This window comes from Stegodyphus dumicola, chromosome X1 (assembly GCF_044657685.1).
Source record: "Stegodyphus dumicola isolate Sdum_Otavi_A_Nest chromosome X1, ASM4465768v1".
Classification (NCBI taxonomy): Eukaryota; Metazoa; Arthropoda; class Arachnida; order Araneae; family Eresidae; genus Stegodyphus; species Stegodyphus dumicola.
The window spans coordinates 51655088-51677988 of NC_140780.1; the positions used below are offsets into that span (position 1 = coordinate 51655088).

General features: G+C 31.7%; 1 protein-coding gene across 6 annotated transcripts in view; it reads right to left on the minus strand.

Annotated features, from left to right (window-relative positions):
• Rbcn-3B (WD repeat-containing protein Rbcn-3B) overlaps nt 1-22901 on the minus strand; it is a 130200-nt gene that overhangs the window by 48144 nt on the left and 59155 nt on the right. For all 6 annotated transcript variants that reach the window (XM_035354307.2, XM_035354304.2, XM_035354305.2 and 3 more), the window contains 2 exons: nt 12359-12688; nt 9111-9242 (listed from right to left, as the gene is read on the minus strand). In XM_035354307.2, coding sequence (XP_035210198.1) covers nt 9111-9242; nt 12359-12688 — 462 coding nt within the window. The remainder of the gene's footprint in view (nt 1-9110; nt 9243-12358; nt 12689-22901) is intronic.

The window sequence follows — 22901 nt, forward strand, 5'->3', positions numbered from 1 at the left end:
ATAACAATTTCACAGCAATATTAACTATCCTATCAAAATGCATTGAGAACCAAAACTAACTCAGTCTGAATTAAGATTTCATTCTGAACCTTATGCACTTGCTTTCTATGCTTTGGCCTAACTGGACTGCTGTCTGTCCATTCCTGCTATCTTACTGCAAATTTATCTAAAAATGTAAGCTTTTTCGAATACTACTTGATTATGGCCGCAACATTTTTGCTGAAATATAAAATGAATATTTAATGTGCCTTCACCTCCAATTTCTTATTCATTATGGATCAACACTACGCCTCCAAAATTTTTGCTCGTCATTATTTCCAAGTTTATTTTCATCACAATTGAGTCCGACAGGATTCATATTGTGTGCATAATAATTCCAATGGAAACGTCATCACAGTGTCATTAACCAGCTAACTCTTCAAACTTCCATGTGTAACGGAAATTCATACTGGATATTGAGTATTTGCAAGTTCAATAAAATGTATCTGCTTATCTGCAAGTCCAAAAGTGTTAACAACAGTGAAAACGAAGTGTACCACCAACTCATATATTTAGAGAAAAAAGGAAGGTGTTTTAAATCATCAAAATGCGCCTCTGCTTCACAGAAGTGTTATCATACTCATAAAAATTGCGGTTATGATTGTGAAAGCGAATTAGTTAATTAATGCCTTCATATTCTAATCTTCAAGATATTTACGGCTCCGTCAATCTATGTGCGCAATGTGAAATCAGTTAGTCAACTACACCGTATTGTAACAAGTTTGTTACAAGTTTAAATAGTCAGAATCTATTCCTCAAAATTTAATTTAGCACATACGGTGATTTAACAAGTTCAACGTAATTCAACAGCAATATGAAAACGCAAAAAAAAAAAAAAAAAAAAAAAGAATCATAGATTTGGTGCAAGGACCACACAAAAAGTTTTTCCAGAACCCCAACACCAAATGTTGAAATTTTTCATAAAATACTCTATTTTGAATAGTTTTGCAACTGGAAGTATATATCTAAGGAGCATTTAAGGAAATAAAAGTCAGTAATCATGTTTCCGTAATATCTTTTATGCATAGTAAGAAAAAAACGGGGGAGGAGAGGATACAGGTCTACATTTCCTGTTGCAGTTGGTAAATTGATGAAATTCAGCTTGCATTTTTCATGCCTCAAAAGCACAATATATGTATTACATGTACATATAGCATTCTTCCTATACGTGTTTTGCCAAAACATTGGACTTTTTCGGAAATGCCATACTGATATTGGGGGGGGGGCAGTGTGATTCTCTGTCTCAAATTATGCCAAAATACCAAATTTAGTAAAAATCACATTGGCAGTTTTTCTTTTCTTTTTAATTAACATTTAAAATTTTAGCTTGTTAATGTTATGTTTGATAACATTTCCTTTTAAACTAAACTTCCTTGCTTTCTCTGAAAAACTGAAATTTAAGTTTAATTCAACTAGAATTCGGATATTTTTCCCACATTTACTAAAAACATTTTTATTCTTAAATAAATTTTCATACAGTTTTTAAAAAAAAAAATTTATTTATAAAACTTTACTCATCATCTTAAATATTTTTTGGGCATATTTCCAAAAAAATTTGAATTTTTTTAGACATATGTAAATTTAAATATTAAATATGTCTGGTGAAGATTTCAAAAGTGATAATAGTGCTAAATCAGAGCATGACCCTAATTTGCACAATTCTCAGTTTCATTTATTTATTATTCCATAATGAAATTTAACATTAAATTTATTTAATGAAAGCTTGTTTAATGAAATTTAACAAGCTGGTTTTTATTTACATATCACATGCTTAAATATTTTACTTTTTAAAAGTTAATTTTTGTAAAATTATAACTGTATAACAATTTTTAAAGTAATTTAAGGAAAGATGATAGTTTATTAAACGTGAAATCAGAAATTTTGTCTACTTCCATTAGCATATATTGCTTACAGATGTTGTAAATGAGCTAGTTTTTAATGTTGCCCTATTTCCAATTAAGTGTATTTAGTTTTTGCCTTTAAATAGTTGAATATCACATGCTAGGAAAATAAAGGTGGGCTAAAATACAAATAAAAGTAAACATCTGCTCAATTTGCATAAATTTTATAATGACTTGCAGCAGAAAAAGGTATGCTTCCCATAATTGCATATTTGAATAAACTTCAGCTTTTTAAATTTTTAACACATAAATTCAATAAAATACCATACAAAATGCTGCTGTTTCAATCGACAATTTTCCTGGGAGGGGGGGGGACTACATGTTATGTTAATCTTTTTTCCTTTTACTACTGTAGTGGAAATTCACGCACTGATGGTACGACTGAATTTTGCACATCCATAAATAAAATTATAATTTTTCAAAATATCAAATTACTAATATGCAGTGGTTGGTCTCATACACAGTGGTTGGCAATTATAAACAGGGGTTGGTCTGATTAATTATTTTATTCCACGACAAAATGTGCTTCAATACTTTCACTGAAAATAATGAAAATAGCAAGACACATGATATACTCCCTCCTCCCCACAGGTATTTAAAAGTCTTATGTTAAACACAGCGCTAGAGTTCCATGGACTGATGACACATTAAAGGCTAAATATTCACTAATTTTTCGTCTCATGAAAGAATAATGAAAAGAAGCTATACCAAATCTTAATGAACTATTAGAATTATTATTTTAGTTTGATTTTTATGCAGTAGCTTCATTTAAAGAACACTCTCAAATTTAGAGTTTCTGTGTAAATAGCTTGAGAACATCAATGATATTTAATGCAATCATCAACACTTTACAGAGATGTTATTGTTTTTCCTGTCCATTACAAACATTTGGAAATGACATGATCAGATACTCCCAAAAATGATATTTCTACAACAAAACTGCTGCATTTGTTACTTTATTCTACTAGACAGCCAAAATGCGATTTAAAAACACTAAGTAATATAATAAATTTTGCTTATTCGGAAGGCCAAATAAAATTTTAGGTTCTTTTGTTGGTATCTGATGTAAGCAAAATAGAACACACAAAAATTATAATAGATTGTGTCTTTTATGTTATTAAAACCTTATTATTAATTATGCTAATTTTAGTTAAAAGTGCAACATAATGAACAAATTTATAATGAATATTAAAGATCTGAAACTGGTGTCTCCAATTATCGGTCAGCAGCATTTTCTATCAGAATGCATGTTATCAGTAAATAACCACATCATAAAATATAAAAGTTAAACCTGTTTTATAATTTACTGAAATGTTAAAAACAACTCATTAGAATACAGAACGGATTTAAATTATAAGAATATGCTTGACAATGAGGAAAAACATAATAATGAAGACATAGATGAAGAACTAGAATTTAACTCTGCTGTTGAAAGTTGATGAGAACAAGTGAAACAGTTTCATTACAAACATCAAGATGAATCACCACAAATAAACTTAAAACTATCATACTTGCTATGCTTTTGGATAACAAGTGCTTATAAATGTTTTGAATAACTAAAACCTGATAAAGAGACTTTTTTTTCTTAAATAATCTTTTGGAAAGAAATAATGGAGTTTTTTTAGGGGGTGGGGGCACTTTGCGCTTTTACAACTCTTTTGAAAAGCAGTAATAGGAAAGACATACATGTACTGAAATTCTACATCAAGGTCTGAGATCAATGATATGGCCACACCAAGAATAAATTAAAGCCACTGCAGGCATAAAACTGCTTAGATTTCTATTACTCAAAAGGTAAGAGTCAATGTCTTGACATTATTCAGTTATTGATATCTAATTATTTAATAATTTATAACTTATTGATTCTCTTCAAGGTAATTTTGATTTTATGTGTTGGTGATCCAAGGAGTAAATCATTTTGGAAACCAAACATCCTAATCAAAAGTCATATAATCACATCATAAAGCAGCTCATAAATCTTATGATTAGCAAATGAAAATTCAATATGTGTCTGCTTTACATAATTTCAATTCCTACAAAATCTCTCATAATATGGAAAGGAAAAAAATTTATAAATTAGAGAAACTTCCCCCCCACCCACCCACCCAGGCAGCAAAATTAGTGCTGACTCTGATCTTTAATATTAAAGAAGAATGCTTTACATTGCTGAAACAAAGTTATTCATTTAAAAAATTAATTTACAAATACTTCTGAATATCATTTTACAACAAGTATCTCCGAACATATGACAAATGAAATATGTTTTAATTACTCAAGCAATAATTTTTTGGCCCTATGTAAACATCCTTGTTTATCGACTGCAAAATTTTCAGCTATAATTTATTTCCTCCACAGCTGAAATTAAATCTACACATACAGGACAATGCAGCAGCATACATAAGGCAAGACTGTTTTTGCATACTTCTTTTAATTCCATTCAAATGGTAATACATATTTTTTTAATACTTTGATAGTATTCTGCAGGCTTTCTCTCAAAAAAAAAATTGCAGGAACAAATACTGGAATGTTTACAACTGGATTTTTTTCTTTTCAGTTGAGTTTTTATTTTATTTAATAGCGAAGATTTAATTTTATGAATTGACAACATTACATACAAGGCCTATGTTTTTCAAGGTCTGGTTGGTCACATAATGAAAAGTTCCTGGAAAATCCAATGATACTGTGTGCAGTGTCTCTAGTATGCCTATCGATCACACCAGGTCTCAGTTAAAAGCTGTGAGCACACAGTGAGGACATAAACATGCCTCAAATAATAGTCTCTCCTGCCAAGTGTGAAATGTATGCAGTCATCCGATTTCTGCATGCCGAAGGGTGCATTGCAGACAAAATTCATCGATGATTGAAAAATATGTACAGAAAAACCTTCATGAGTTACACCAAAGTGCAGGAATTGTGAAGCAGGATATACAAACATTCATGATGCAGTTGGGCAGGGAAGAAAGTGGGTGTCAACTGATGATCTTGATCAGCGAGTAGATCAGAAAACTCCAAAATATTTTTGGTTTACAATTTCTGTGTTCAGTGACTCGTTTCCTTAAATTTCACAGTCAGCACTCTATACTAGCGTTAGCAAGAGACCTCCAGTACCACAAACTCTGTGCGAGATAGATTTCCGAAGGTGCTGTCTGACAATCACAAATCTCAGCAAATGGGTGCCACCTTAACGCTTCTCCAATGCTAAGCATGATGAAGGAGATTTTTGAACAGAATAGTCATAGTGAATGAGATATGGGTCCGTTTCAAAACTGAAGAAACAAAAAAGCAATCCACACAGTAGATGCATACTCATTCCCCAAGCAACCAAAAAAGAAAGTTCAAGGAAACCTCCTCCAGCGACTGTTCTGGAACGGAAAATGTGTTCTCTTGGGACAACTCATGGAATGTGGCATGACATCAGTGCAGACTCATACAGCATTACTCATAAATGTCTATGAAGGGCAGTTCAGAACAAGTGCACAGGATTGTCATCAGGCACTTTCTTTCATGACAATGCATAGTCCCACACTGCAGCTAAGCCTGGACTCAATGTTCTCCAATTAACATCACTTTGCTCATATAAAATGCTGGCTAGGAGGATAAGAGCTTGGCTCAAACAACAAGATACAGACTAGCGTAGAGAACTGGAAGCACAGGCAGCTGCCTTCTTTGACAACGATATCAGACAGTTGGAATTGGCCTTCTATGATAAGGGTATTGGAAAGTTGGTACCATGCTATGACTAATGTCTCAGACAGAGCAGCAACTATGTAGAGAAGCCGCTGGAAGGTGTACCCTAAATATTCCAAATGAAACAATTTTGATTTTCACTGTGGTTTCCATTTCACGACTGATAAAACCTTGAAAAAAATAGCCCTTATATGATTTTTACTAGATGGCATATGATTTGCACACTTTTTTTTTACATTCTCAAATTTTTCTAACTTTTTTCTAGTTGATAATCTGTAGTTTTCAGATTGTGAGTTAATTTCTTTCAAATTATTTTCTGAAAAGTACTGGTTAGCTTCATAAGTGGTTATCTTAGGAAGGTGATCATTGTAAATTATACATATTCTTCATCAGCTTTCATTATACATAGTTTTGTATTATTTTAAATAATGCATAAACAAAAACTACACTGACAAATATTAACTCCCAAAATTTTAAACATTAAAAAAATATGTCAAATGAACTCTAGTAGCCATTCCGACTTGTGTGAAGTCTACGTTTCATACGTAGCAATATTACTTTCATTTCCAACTTGAACAACATTTCACTCCATCTAAATTTAATATATGACAGGCATTAATCATACCACCGCAGCAAACGCAGAAGCAGTTGTTGATTGATAGCGACTCAAAATTCAATGATTTTGGTGTTTTAAACTGTGACTAGTTCATGTAGACAACTATGGCCTTAAAGTTACTGTGTTCCACACTACACATCCTGCTCCACTGCTGACAACCTTTGTATTAGGTGGGAGACAGGCCCAAAAAGCTACCAACTGCGACATAAGTTTCTCCATTTCCTGCTACCAATCCCATACTTATGGGCAACAGTTTAAAATTTTTCGCTATGCCCAACCAATCTGACCAGGCCTGTGGGGTCACCACTCCCAGTTCTCGGTCTCATGGAGAGGCTGAAATTTAAGCCTGATAATCTGACTGGTCGTCAATTAATGCCCCCCACCAGTACTAAGCAGGCAGCTCTGAAATGATGGAATGGCACAGAATACGGATCGAATGGCAAGCCATGACTGCTACTGAGACCATCAGCTTGAGGACTTACAGCCAATTCTCCCTTGGTCCAACCGTATTGTACGATTTTCCCTCAAGGATCTGTTACCACCAGGCTTGTGTTATTGTTCCCCCAGAGTGCTATTAAAGTCTCACATCCTTTGGGAACAGTTTCCAAGGACAGAACTGTCTATGTCACGGAAGGGCAATACTTTGCATCATCACAAAAGGGCTCTCCAGTGAAGATTTCAAAAATTTAACTCTCAAATTTGCGAGTGTTGATGACATGGCATGCAGATGCCGAACACCCATCTCTACCATCTGTTTTGTGAATGAGGAGGTACGACCACGGCAATCAGAAACGTATTGTACGATACCAACCGTATTGTACGATTTTCCCTCAAGGATCTGTTACCACCAGGCTTGTGTTATTGTTCCCCCAGAGTGCTACTAAAGTCTCACATCCTTTGGGAACAGTTTCCAAGGACAGAACTGTATGTCACGGAAGGGCAATACTTTGCATCATCACAAAAGGGCTCTCCAGTGAAGATTTCAAAAATTTAACTCTCAAATTTGCGAGTGTTGATGACATGGCATGCAGATGCCGAACACCCATCTCTAACATCTGTTTTGTGAATGAGGAGGTACGACCACGGCAATCAGAAGCCATAACCCATTTCCAGCAACTGTTTCATGAATGAGGAGGTAACACTTGCTGACGTCATTTATTTGAGCTAAATGCACTGATGTGCTTAATCACTGCAGGGGTGGACTCCCCAGGTTGGCATGCAGAGGAGGTGCATGAGCTTATCACATCCAGGTCACCACTGCAGTGGCTCTTGCCTTAAGAATGTTAGGATTCACATTCCATTTGTAAATGAGAGACCTTTATGCTACATTTCTTAACCTTCAACCTCATTTTTCTCTGCATTTTAAACCAAGGTTCTGCAAGCGAGGCATGAGCAAATTCAAGGAGAACAAAAAATAAGCATATCTCAGGACATCATATAGCATAGACGACAATCCTGTCTTCACTTTTCAAATATGTTCTCTGATATATTTTTTTTAATTAAGCTGCCAGACAAAGATCTATTCAAGGCTTATGATAAGCTGTAAATTTTGAATTTTTTGCTTTTAGGAAAAGAGGATATAGTGAATCTTAGATAGAGGATATAGTGAATCAGCTTGAGGCCATACAATGGCATTGTTGTTTAATAGCACATTCACCTTTCAATGAATAAAATTTCAATCCTCATCACTTTTGTTTCATTTCAATATAAATGCTCTCGAAATATGGGATCTGCATTCTTCAGTCTTTTAAAAGACATAAGGTTACTGAATCTTTGCTTTGCAACCAAACATATCTTGACGGAAATGAGCTCGTTTTAAGCATATTGAGAAGTATGGTAATCTAATTGATTATAACATTTCATTTCTTGATAGTGCTAGAAAATGTATGCTGAGAATAATGCTAGAAATGCTAGTGCTAAAAAGTCGACATGACTTGTTACAGAACTAACTTTCCGAAAACGTTTTTAATATCCTGGTCTATTAAAAGGTGTTGAAAATAAAAATGAAAACAAGGATTTGCCTATCACTATGTGGCTAGGAAAAAAAATGGTGTTTCAATATTTTCAGAATGTGAGAGCAAATTTTTTCAATCATACATTGATAACGTTGTAACAAACAAAGATCCAAGTGATGAAAATATGTAACAAAAATACTAACTTCAAAGAATTTTCTGAAATTGAAGAAAATATAAAAGAAACACAGAAGGTGAACTACCTACAACAGCAGCTGACAATGCTGCAATGTGTGTTATTAATCAGTGTTTAATCACATAAACTGCAGAATCGAACATAATGGAAGCTTCAATATTTGGACAAAAATATGAAAATAATTTTCCTATAATCTGCATGATGCTACATAGGATTTATTTTTGCACTCAGAATTTAAGCAAAAGGTAAATTTGTCAGTATTTTTAATGTTTCTTTTTAATGTTATATTTTTGTAGATAAAATAATTATCCATAGTTATAAAGATGCAATTCGAGGGAAGGCCATAATATTTATCCTACTTTACAATGGAAAATTAACATATACAGAAACTGAATGACTGACAAATAATTGCATGTAACAATTGTTAAAAAAAAATCTTAGTATCATTTTCTTAAATTAGATTTATTAGACACTTCTTTTGGTAGATATGACAAAGTTGATCAATTTCCTTTGTGTGTGTGTGTGTAAATGATTCATTATCAAATTCTTAAAAAATGTTCCTGGTGTAATCCATTTTTCGGATACTGCAAACCAAACTTCCATTCCCTTGAAGTTTGTTATTGCTGGGTTCACCTGTATATATACATATATATATATATATATGAAAAAAAAAAAGAAAAAAGAAAATACAAGCACACAAGCAATTCATGTTTCAATACCTGAAAGTTTTCGCTGGGTTTCTGGAGAGCTTGATAGGGCCAAATACTTCTGATGCTCAGATGGATTTATAAGCCCTTGAATTTCCAACTGACCCGGTGAAAGGGAGGCATATTCTTCACTTAATAGCTGAACTATGATTAAATATAAAGAAAACTAATTAAAAGCAATAAAGCTGAAATTGTAATACTGTAGTTCTCATCATCTCATTAAACTGAAATCTTCGACATTTATTTAGAAGAAAGATATACACTGAAAAGACAAATTATTATGCACATTATTCAACACTGAATCACACCACCTTTTGCAGAGATAACAGGTGCATCACATCTGGGAAAGGACCCGAAGAGATGTTTAAAGCCAGATAGTAATATTGTCAGACAACAATTCTGCAGTTTCTAACATAAACTGGTCATAGAGGATGGCGATGAGTTCAGAGATTAAACAGGCCATTGCAATTAACCCTAGAGATGCTTGAGAAGATTCCTATCTGGAGACCTTGCATTTCATGTTCTTTAACAGTTTACAGAGAGCTCTTGTTGGGAAGCATGCCACAAATTTGATTCTTCTTATGTAAACACTAACATTATTTTCATTAATTATTTGCCAGAAACATCTCTGACCTTTATTTTTATGTGTATGTGTTATATAAGAATATACGTGTGCTTTTGGTTTGTTTGTGTTCCCCCTAGCATTTAAAAACAAAACATTAAATAAACTGACACAACTCAGCAAAACTGACCATCCGTGCTGACAAATGGATGGAGTTTTTATTCCCATCTGGCAGTGCAAGGATCTATTTAAAGTACATAGATTAGAAGTGCGCAGTTTCCTCCATGGATGCCTAGCTGTCATCGCTCTGGTGCTGCTTCTCTAGTAAAAAATCTGGGTCCTTTGGAAGCTTGCTTATTCACTCTTTTCATCACTGTTCTCTAGCCATGGATATGACTTCTACAGAGCCTTCATTATTTACTTTTTTCAGCATTCCATCTCTAGCTGCAAATCTTGCTCCTGTTGAGGCTTGATTATTTGCTCTTTTCGCTTCCTTAGAGCTGCTGCTTTGAGTTTCATTTTGATTCTTTGAGTACTGTATCATAGTATAGGTATGTATATTACGTACAATCAAAAGTCGTTAATTCGGACACCCATAATCCGGAATGATCTATAATCCGGACCTCAAAGCTAAAATCTTTCTGCGCATGCGCCGCGTTAGCACATGCGCACAGGCGTTTTACGCGTGTGCGTAAGACCTTGACTACTGCGCATATGCGTGTGCGCAAGTGCAGAATATGTTTTCGCCTGCGCGTTTAATGTATAACGGACGGTGTAAGCTAAAATTATCTAATTATCTATTTCACTTAATGTTAATGATTGCGTTGTTTCTTAATCTTCGAATTGGATCCCGCTTATTATTTTTTGCAGACTGTAAGAGCAATTTTATAAAAGTAAACTTGAACTTTCGATTATGTCAAATAGAATTTCCGATGCTGGAACTTCCAAAGGATCTACAAAACGAAAGTATGTTTCGATGTCCAACAAACAAAAAGTGGAATTGCTGCAAAAAATGGATAAAGACATGAAGAATGTGACAGAGAGGTTAGTGAAAACGAAAAAAATTCGATTGACAAGTTAGTCGGTATTCTCGGCACAGCAATTAACGGGACTTGAACAGCGGAACTTAGTAACTGAACAAGAAATTATATCTGTTTATAGAATTAAAGAGAAAGTATTATCACATAAAATGAAGCAACTTAAACAACTTACATTGAAAGAAATGTTTAATAAAGTAAACAAATAAATATTAAGCTTTTTTTTTTATAAATTTTGATACCCTTTAGATCATAATTGTTCTTTATTTCATAAATTACGATTTCATATTTTTAATTTTAGAATTTCTGCATGCCATCTTACGAGATTTAAACTGATGATCTATAATCCGGAAAAATCGATAATCCGGAATCGCCGAAGTCCCAATGAGTCCGGATTAACGACTTTTGACTGTATTACCTTTTTTATACAATATTATTGTAAACATTTGCGTAATCTAATAAATTATATTTGTATTCATTTTTTTATTTTACTAACATTTTGCAGTCAAGAGCTGTCAATTTTTCTTTAATCTTCTTTCGAGTTAGTATATATTTATAAACATAAATTTTTCCATCTAATGTATTTTTTCAAGGTTGCAGAACAAAATGTAGAACCTACCACATAGAAGAGCCACGAGTGATATTTGGTGTCATTTGACAATTAGATAAATGAAAATGCCAGTATTATCAGCATATAATTTCTTGTTCTTTACAATCTGCCTCCAATCTAAAAATTTATTTTTACATTTTAGCAACAAAATATCAGTTATAGTAATAAAATAATGTAATCTTTAACAAAAGTGAGTTTAGTTTTTCATTATTTTTAACTGCTGGCATTTTTTATTCCAGAATTTTATAGTTATTCTATGTAGAAATGCATTTTTAGGGTATTTCAGAAGTACAGTTGAAAGAAATCAGTCCAGGGAGTGAGTGGTTTTGTTGAGTTGATTCCACCAATCCCATTCCTTGTTTGATTCTTGCTGCTTTTCCATCATCTTTGCACACCACTCTTGATCCACACCTGTTCCGAGCACATTCATCAAAGTCATTGTTAGTGAGTGGTGAATAAGTTAGTGAGTTTAAAAAGAGTTAGTTGTGAGTTTAAAAAGAACTGATTAACTTCAGTGAATGAACAGTTCTGATCTGATTCCTTAAAGCAGCAGTTCTGCCCATCTCTAGTTGGCACATTATCCACCATCATTCAATGGAAACAAGCACATGAAGAAGTGTAGATGATCAGAAGCTCGATGTAGCCGCATCGCCTCCAGGTTCCTCCAGCACATCAAGAAGACCATATAAAGATACTTTAGACAATTACACTGCTGCCACCAGCCCATACAATACCTGCCTGACCCAAGGGATACAGTGTTTCATACAGTTTAAACCACACATGAACTCTGCCATCTACATGCAAAAGCTGGTATTTCTAAGCATCAGAGAAAATGACACATTTCCAAGGGCAATTTGTTCAACTGCAATTATCAGTGCTGTTCCACTAGCAGTGGAATCAAAGATGGCCATAGTCCCCATTCTACTTATTTACATTGCTGCAAAGTTAGTGTGTCTAGTATCTTTTCAGTGTAATTTTTCCTCAAAGTTGATGTCATTCATTTTATACAGATATATTTCTGAATATTTTAGAAAACATTAAAAAATCTTACCTACTAATGCTTCAATATCAAAGAAAAGGACGTGACTATCTTGGTCTTTAGGATTGGTTCTAAGACCTTGAATTATTAGAGGTTGAGCTCTTGAACGCTGTATTTCAGTTCCATCAACCTGTTGAGGGGAAGGATGAAACTGTGGCTGATGTAGCTGGTTTAGACCTCTTTGAGCAGCATGGCGTATTGCAGCCAAATTACGATGTCGTAAACCACGGAAAAAATGGATAGCAGGATTGGTCATACGATCACCAGAACTAACAATATTTTCATCACAAGCACTTAGGATTTCTTCAGCTGGCAGACCTTGGACATATCTATCTAAATGTCCTACAATATAAATTTTCAAAAGACTAAAACAACGTATTTAGGACAAAGCTATGCTGAGAATCAAACCAAACAGATGTTAACAGTCAAAAACTTAACAGAATGAATAATAAACATAGTTAATAAACAAAAACATTGTGTTTTACATAAAATGATACCCAATTCTTAGATTAGTTGGATTCCCTCTATAAATACATTTCTTATACATTAACAAATCAATTTTAATGCAGCCAATAATTTATATGCCCAGTAAACTATATTTCACATTAAACTCCTTGATTCCTCTCCAAGTTTTCAAATTACTCTTAATTTCAGGCTGTTATTAAAAATGGAGTAAAAATTATAAGTCAATCTGTTGAGCTACATAAAAAGAATTTGAATATCTGTTATTTAAATAGGAAGAAAATAGCCCTTAAAACATTTATCATTTGCAGTTAAGCATAGTATTTGCAAAATGATTTAATATCAGACAACCACATATGTGCAAGTTACCACAGTTACTAGGCAAAACAACATATTAAATAGAAAGATGCAATATATGCTGAGTTCACAACCTTATGTAGCCTTCAGTTTTGTAATCCTCGAGTATAGACATATACTTCTAATTACAAAAATATTTTAAATGAGATAAATTTAAATTTAAACAAATTTAAATTTAATTTTTAACAAATACGTATAAAAGTAAAAAAGCAATTTTAAATTCTAAAAAAGGAAAAAAGCCAAAATAATTTTTAAAAAAAATGTGCAAACATGTAAAAGATTTAATTCTCGAACTAATCTACAATATCATTTAAATTCAGAAGCATAAGCAAATCAAGTGCAAAATCAATCTATGAAAAGAAATTTACTAATTTAATAAGTTAAAATTAAATTAAACAATTTTTTTTTAAAAAATGCATATGTGAATGACCGTTGAGTAGGCAGGAGACAGACTTATCAAGGGGATGTTGCCTCCAAACCTAACTCTCCAATCATTCAATTCGTGTTTCGTCATTCATGCAGGCAAGGGTAATAGTCAAAAACAAAAGTAATTCCAATAAAGTGGTACCCTTAGAAATTAACATTTAAGAATTAAAGTTCAAAAAGGAAAATATTCATGTTTATTCATTTTTAAATTTTAAAAAAATCAATCATAAAAATTACAAAATATAACTTGTTATATAGACATGTAGTAACACAGTTACATGTTTTAAAAGTTTTTATGTGTTCAGGCAAAACAATGCTATCAAACCCCTAAACTTAAAAATTAAAATATCTCCGTCATTATTTATCATACAAGAGTCAAACATTTTGTTTTATTTGCAAAAAGTTTACATTTTTACAACATAAACACAGCAACCATGGGCCAAATAAAAAGTTACATTTCCTAGTTTTCATGAGATCGAATTTTTAAGCTTTATCAAAACATGAATATTTGCATAATTTACAATACTTCCGTAGCTTGAAGGAATATATCTACCATCAACGGCTCCAAAAATAATTGCCTTACTTTTGTAGACACACTTTATATAAATGAGACACCATCTGTAGTATTTTTTTTTTAGAAACAAATATTTTTCTGTTCATGAATGCACTCTAAATCCTCAGAGTTGCTTGTGATACAAAAGCGGCTAGCATGCATGATGGCTCTGGTATATGACCTACACCTTTTTTTTTTTCATTCAACTTTATTAGAAAAGAGAAAAATATAATACAGCTGTTAAAAAATTTAGACAGTCTATAAGACAACAAAAAGTTACAGTGGCTCCACACCATGAAAGTAAGTTGTTTTTGAGCTTCAGCAAGAGCCAATTGTCAAACCTTTTTCATCCATATAGGAATTGTGACACCAAGACGCGTAATAGCAGACTGCACATTGAGCTGAACAGTGTTAAACGAATGTTGCATACTGCACATGCCCAGAAAAAAAATTCGCGTAATTATTATGTTGGTGCGATTTGAAAAGAAGATAAATATGGTATATGGTAGGTGTACCACCATCTGATTGTAAACAAATCTGGCGTTTAAGTCTTCATAGAGTATATGTGCAATGTAAAGTAATTACTGCGTTAAAATAATATTTTTTCCTGTACTGCACCAACAACTGGAAAGTTGAATGATACGATCAATTATAAATTCGATTGAAGAGTGCAAAAAATGGGTAAAGAAAGTCAGCGTAAATACAGATGCCACAGTGGATAGCGCAAGAGCTCCAAACCAAATGCTATTGCAAGATTGCTTTTAGGTATGTATATATTTTCCCATTTCAATAAATTTGATATGTTATATGTGCAAGTATGCGTATGTACTATGTCAGAGTATCATCATTCTTAACACACATACAGTTGATTAACTTTTTTTAACATTTCCTAAATTTCTATATGCCACAGTGGATAGCACAAAAGCTCCAAACCAAATGCTATAGCAAGATTGCTTTTAGGTATGTATATATTTTCCCATTTCAATAAATTTGATATGTTACATGCGCAAGTATGCTTATGTACTATGTCAGAGTATCATCTTTTTTAACACACATACAGTTCATTAACTTTTTTTAACATTTCCTAAATTTCTATATAATGTAAAATTAAGAAAGATGTTTTAAGAAATTATTTATTTCCTTACTGTTTTAATTTTTCGAAAAGAAACATCAGTTTCAAGAAACTTCAAAAAGAAAACTATTAGTATTTACAACGTAATGTTATTACAGCTAAAACTGATGCAAGGTACTTGGGCCTTTTATCTCAAAATGCTGAAATGTTTTGAATGAAGTTAATATGATATAAAATAATGTAATGAACTCGTAATGTAATGAATTGTGGTATAACTGTAAACAATTGGTAAAAATAAAATATAATTGGTTCAAATTTACATAACTCCTTATATTATCAAATATCTATTGAATAGAAAATCTGATGAAATATTAAATGTAACAAGTTCTATTTTTAAAAGGCAGATCATTGTACAGCATGTAGGAACTGATGATGATTTTTAATAATCCTAAAGTAATATTAAAGTCAACAATAAAGTACATTTTGATGCATGTAATTTTTCGTCAATGATTACATAGCATTGCACTTTAATATTATAAAGTATGCTTATTTTGTTTTCATGTGTGCTATATATATCATTGCAAATTAGTTCTTCATAAAATTCTATATTTCTGCAGTGAAAAGTATGTATGCCTTCATGAAAGTTATAGCAAAACATGTACATGTACTTCACATGTAGCAGAAGAAGTTGCATGGAAGGCAAGATAACAATTATTACTGTCAATTACCATTTGCTTGTATCTGCCAAGCTGACTAGAGACTATAGTAGCCAAAGATAAGTTGTAGAAAGTATGTACTAGAGATGAATGTATGAATTACAGTTAGTAGATAATCATTCTTAAATAGTAAAAATTTAAATACAATAAAAATAAAACCCTGTATTTCATTTTTTATAAATTCTCTTATTATGATGTGATTTCACAACCATTGACACTCTCCTATTGTTAAATAATTCATTCAGCACTGAACACAACATATTATTTTATTGGTATAAAATAATATATTTTGTGTGTATGACCAAATTATGATCTAAGATTTTTCAATACTTGAATCATCCTTTTAATGACTTTTATAAAATGATTTTAATTTGAGGCATTGGCACAGTGAATGGCAGCTGAAAAATTTTGATCATTGTTTCTGGAAATGGAATGTTAGATGTAAGTAAAGACATCTGAGTTAAGCCCATATCACACAGCATTTGTTTCATATGACTGTTTCGGACAGTTTTTCTGCCTGGTTTATTATTGAAAGAAAGACATGCGACTTTTCCCTTCCTTTTCAAAGGAATTGCAAGTTGTTCGTTTTCAACGAATCAGCTATCAGCTTGTTTGTAATGGGAAACCAGTTTCCCCTGTGTTAACCCCAAAGTGATCTATGATGGTTGGCTGTTGTGACAAGTAGAAAAATTGTTCCAAACAGTTGTTCTTCCGAAACAAACTGACGTGTGATAGCAGCCTTACTGTTAATAATACAGCAAAGCACTTAATTGTATGCTTTGCTAATGAATATGTACTAGACAATTGTGGTTATTATGAAAGAGGTGGAATTTAAATTACAATTATTACAGACATTATTTAATTTTGTAGTAATGCTAATTAAATATATGAATTAAGACAATGCAAAAATTAGTGCATAAGCATACTAAGTAGTTCAGAATAAGATTTGTACTTCATTTATAGTATGCACTCATTCACACATACGATGACTCGCACACTGATATAAATTTGCTGTGCTTTTATACTATTTACATGCCTCCTATATTCAGATTTGAATCATCATCTGCCTACAAATTCAGTTAATGAGGTATTGTTGACTTTATTAGTTTCATGCAGATGTGTGAAATTTGGAAACATTTTTAGATTTAGTGTAGTTGTTGTTTGCTTTTCAGGTTTTTGCATAATATCAACCAAAAACATCACCTCTTCATTTCAAAGGTCAAAGAGATAAAATTTTAAAAAATTAATTAGATAATATCATATCTAAAATGTTCTTTTATTACACAACTGTTATTTAAGCCATTCAAATGGGGGCAATATTTTCATAATACTTTTATTTACTTTTCCAGTATATGTTATTGAAGCCATTCAAATCCCACTTGGGCATTTTCAAGCATACTAATTGTTGAGTATTATGTCTGATTGTAAACACACAAGCAAAATACGTATAATTATTATGTAATTTAACCTATCTTTCCTTCAAATATTTCTTTAAAATTACAGGAGGCAGGGATACATTTGAGCTTTAACAGTCTTAGTGTAGTCGCCATGACAGATAAGAAAACAGATGAATAATAGACCATCCATAATCACCAACATATAATGCAAGGATTTTGAAAATAAAGCTTGCTTATTAGCATAATAGTGCAATGTATATATTAGATATACATATTATAGAACTGAAAATTTGTCACATATCATCTTTGCTTATTATTACATACATTGAAAATAAACAGTCTGCTTCTGCAACAGAATAAATATCAAGTGTCTTAAAATTTTTTTGTATACATGGAGCTTTACTGTTCAGTACATTATACAAAGAACAGTATATATAATGATTATGGGGTCTGCACAGAAATTTTTAATGGAAAATTCTTGTGTATAGATTTAGTTGATATTTTGTATCTTGTGTACAGATTTAGTTGATATTTTGCAAGACATGGCAATATTTCAGACTTTTATTCTAAATACTGTGGCAAAATAATTGTAATAGATTACATTACGTAGCTTATATTAATAGCTTTCATACATATGTATGTAATATTTTGGCAGGCAGGCACAGGAATGACAAAGCCTGACGATATAACTACATCATAGTCCAGGCATTGTTATGGCTGCAATATGATAACAAAGAAGGATTTAGCTTTTTAGATCCCGCATCTTTATTCAGTTCTCACATTATATCATTTTGCTTTTAGATGAAATTCTCAAGATTATATATTCAATATTGATTTAAATTAAGTAAGATTAAATTTAGACTTTACATCATAATTGTTTTAACAAAGGAAAGAGCAAGATGGGATAAGCAGCTGCAAGGTCTTGTAGCAGCGGTAGAAGAAAGCAGTTTGACAAAAAGTGGCACACAGTAATACATATTCTTTGTGTCTTCGTGAATACATTCTGCCTCACCAGCAGGTAATAGAAACTGATGATCAAAAGATTGATGAATATTTAATAATTTTGATCAGATGGAAACTTTATCTATGAAAGTAAAATAGTTTAAAATGTATTAAATATGGTTTTCTAAAATGTTTCCTAGTATAGTTTTTAATCTCAGGCTAAAGATACACATTATATTTAGTCTGGAAGTTCATGTTCTTTTGTCATAAAGTATGTTTTATTGTAATTAGTCTTAGATTTTAAAATTTATGAAAATATGATGAGTTAGAAATGTATTGCAGATATTAAACTAGATTTTAATTATATGCAATTTTGAAATTTTAGAAATCTTGCTTCATGTAATTATTTTTAATGTCTTTATTAAATTCTTAATTAATGCTATTATGCATGCATTAGAAAGTGAAATGAAAGAATACATAGGGATATAATTTGGCTGCATTCTGTTGTTTCTCAGTTTAATTATTCTGCATTCAAAAAGTTACTCAAGGATTCTCACGAATACCAGCTCAAACAATTCTGAAGTATTTCTGCAAAATATATGTAATTACTTAAGAATTGTATTTTTTTTTAAAGCCTTTACAAGTTATTGCCAAAATTATTTTGTAAATCAGAAATCTTCGAGGGGATTAGTGTGTCTCACATAGTTACTCTGTTGCCACACCATAACACTGAAATTAGTAGATGCATAATTGAATGTTTAATCGAAAATGTCTAATTCCTCCTTTTATGATATTTCATGAATTGATACTAATGAAACAAGAAATATTGGTACATTAACATTTTCTTAACATTCATTGTGTATTTGTTATGACACATGTATTAATGTCATCACAAGTTAGCATTTGGTAATGTTTGTTTCAACAATATATAGGCTTTGATAAAGTGCCACAGAGATTATTGCTCAAAGAATGCGTGCAGGCCAACCACCAACACAAGATATTAAAAGAGCAATGAAAATGAAGATTTAAGTATAAGGAAAAATCTGAGTAATATTATTACTCATAACACTTGTTTCATATTAATGTAAATTTATGTTAATATTCCTGTATTCTGTTTATTTTACAGCTTATGTTATTGTAAATTCATGTATATGTTTTCATTCTTTGCTCTGTCATGCATTTCATACAATAATTATTTGTTTTAATTTCATACAATAATTATTTGTTATTAATAAAACTTTTTTACCATTCAGTAGTACTTTTCCATAAAACCCTGAACATTCAAAACGCCCATCCCATATCACTAATCCTCGTTTCTAAATAATACTTGAGTTTACTTAATTCATGTATTAGTAACGAATTTGAAAAATAATACAACAGTGACATATTTTGAGGTAAAAACAACTGCTCAATTGGACATTTTAAAATGTTCTTTCTTTTCATAGGCTCACCAGCTGCCAAGCAGTAAAGTCATTGAACACTGGTAGTTCGGTCCGAGGCTCAAATCCTGCGAACTGGCTGGCTGCATGGGCGTTTTCGTGGTTTCCCCATGTGTAATGTGTACACAAGTCAGTTTCCCTTAGAAAGTCCTCCACGAAGGCATCCCTCCCCTTAGGCAGATAGCCCTAGTGTGCTTTGCCATAATTAAATAAACCAAAACCAAACAAACCTTTTAATAGAGGAAAATTTTTTAAGGATTTAATTATTAGTATTTGAATATTGTATTAATATATGATGAATTAGTATTTGAATATATTGTGTGTGTAATGAATATGTAAGACAGTGAATAAATTTTGAACAAGAACTTCATATGAGGAAATATGATCTGTCTGGGTTAAAAAATTAATCTTTAAATGCTATTTATGAGATTATATGGCTAAAATCTGTAATACATAAGCAGTTAAAGCAAGCCACCCCAAAAAAAGAAGACATTTTAAATAGTTCCTCCAAAACTTGAAATATTTAAACATTATATGTCCCTAAATTTCTAGTGAACTTAAAATATGCTTAATTATAATTTTAAAATATTCATTTCATTCAGTTCAGCTACTAGCCATTATATGAAATTTTTCTATATTATTAAAATGTTGCTTATGGATTTTGCAAGGTGAAGACCACAAATGTTCTGCCCTTATAATTAATGATGATATAATAATATGAAGTAGACTTCAGTGTAAGGAATATTGGAACTATATAGTTTGGTTATTGTTTATTAATTAGCTCATTTTCAAAAAATTCATATCATACAGTAAGTAGTATTCATAATTTTTTTCTCATTTTCTTGATATTTCATTGAAGTATTTAAATGTTTATTTAATTAGCAATACCTAATAATGTCAAATGCATATACTGTTATACAGAATGGGATTCTGACCATAACACTCGGGCAAAGTGTTAATTTAATGTTAGTTTTTCACCAAGTTTCCGCATTATGCTTTTTACTCTCCACACAGTGTTTGGTTTTAATTATTATTTTTTAATATTTGTAGGACCTTAGGTTTTACAAATAATAAAATGTGTGTGTGTGATTATGGCAAAGCCTCGAGGGCTATCTGCCTAAGGGGAGGGATGCCTTCGTGGAGGACTTTCTAAGGGAAACTGGCTCGTATACACGTTACACATGGGGAAAACCACGAAAACGCACATGCAGCCAGCCCATTCGCGGGATTCGAACCTCGGACCGAACTACCAGTGTTCAGCAACTTTACCGCTCGGCCGCTGGTGGGCCACAAATAATAAAAAATAATAATAATACCAGAAAGTGTGACTTTCTTATATTATCCAACAGGAGACCTATGTTCACATCTTATATTTTAAGTTTACAATTTTCTTTTGTAGATGACAGACACCATATATTCAAAAGAAATTAACATACTACTGAATATATGCATGTGTTTTCCATATTTACAGCTGTTGCGTGTGATGTTATGTAATCGGGTAAAAAATAAAAGAATTAAGTTTATTGTCACCGAAACAAGTGTATACTTCGATACAAAGGCTAAATTGAAATAGTGAATTGAGGTTGTAGAGTATTAATTTGTTTTTATTAACCAGTTATTTTATGATAATTAGCTTTTCTTTCTCGCTTTTCATTTTCCTGCGAGAATGCTAATTTTGAGTGTATTCGAATGAGGCAGAAAGCAGTAGTATTTAAAGGAAGAGGTTTAAATGGTAGAATCAGAACTAAGAATCTACTTGAAGACCACATTACTAGTTGGTTCTCTTGGGAGCAGATTATCTGTAGCATTGCATTTTTCTCGCCATTAGCTTATCAAGCCAATATTAGATCTGAGACAATCTGTGCATTTTCTGTCTGTGTAGCCTTCAGGCTAACAAAAATTTACTTAGTTGAATTCATTTCGTTACTTTTGATTTATGCTATAAATGCTGGCTGATTCTGTATGAATAAGCTGTGCACTCTGTTAATTTGTCTGAGTTTATAAAAGGTTTTTTTTACACCTATTCCAAACCTCTGTTGTAATTTCCAAAACATAACGAGAAGTCGCTTTAAGTTTTCCAGAGTTCTCACACAGTATATATTACCAAAGTGGGTGAAATTCATATAAGATGCACGAAATATGAAAAGGAGATTCATTAAATCAAGAAAAGTAATCGGTGGAAAGGGCTTTTAATCTTAATAATGAAAAATCGAATTTTAACACCAAATATTCAAACTTTTGTAAATGTTTTATATTTAATTAGCGATAGTTAAAAATAAAAAAAATTATCTTTATATTCATAATATAGGTTATATTCTATTAATTTCCATTAACAAACATAAAGAATAACATTGACAAAATCATTGTACTAAGCTATTTTGGTAAAATAAAATCTACTATTTTCATTGTACTTCAAATTTAGGTTGTTTTCATAAAATTCTTTTATTAAACATTAACTTATACTTGATAATCAGTCTTCAAGTTCAAAAATCAGTTAACCGTAATTACATTTGTTTTATGACCAAATATTTTAATTCGGCATTCGAGCATTTCTAATGCCATTTCTTTTTCTGTTCAACATCTCTGTTCTGTTAAGGTTATAACCAGTTAAATTGTTACTGTGTCTCTGAAAAATCAGCAGCATTCTTAAACACCATTTTAAAAATATTTCAGTGTGTAGTATTTTATCAGCAGAATTTTTTCTAAATAAATACAGAAGTTCTTATGAAAACAACTGAAAGAACATATCTTGAAAGAGAAACAGTATTCGTAATGTTTGGTCAATTATGATAATTAACAGCTATCATAACTTTGCATGCATGTTGTATGCCTTATATATATGCATAAAGACCAAATTTGGCAATAAGTACAGCTGTTACAAAATAATCACAAAGTCTAATGGAACGTACTCGTCACACGTACTTGGGGGGGGGAATCAAATTTATGTAAGTATTTGCAAGTCTCTAAGAATTTTTGGGGGAGTATCGATTTCTAATTAATATAAAATCATTTAAGACACAATAACACGGCGAATAAATACTAATTCAGAAGTCAAACAACAAAAATCAGCATTATATTTACAAAATTTTCACAGGACTAGTTTCGATGGTTTTACTTAACCACCATCCTCAGCTGCAAAACCGCAAATGAACAAGATAGGAAATAATTATTAGATAAGATAAGAAAGCCTG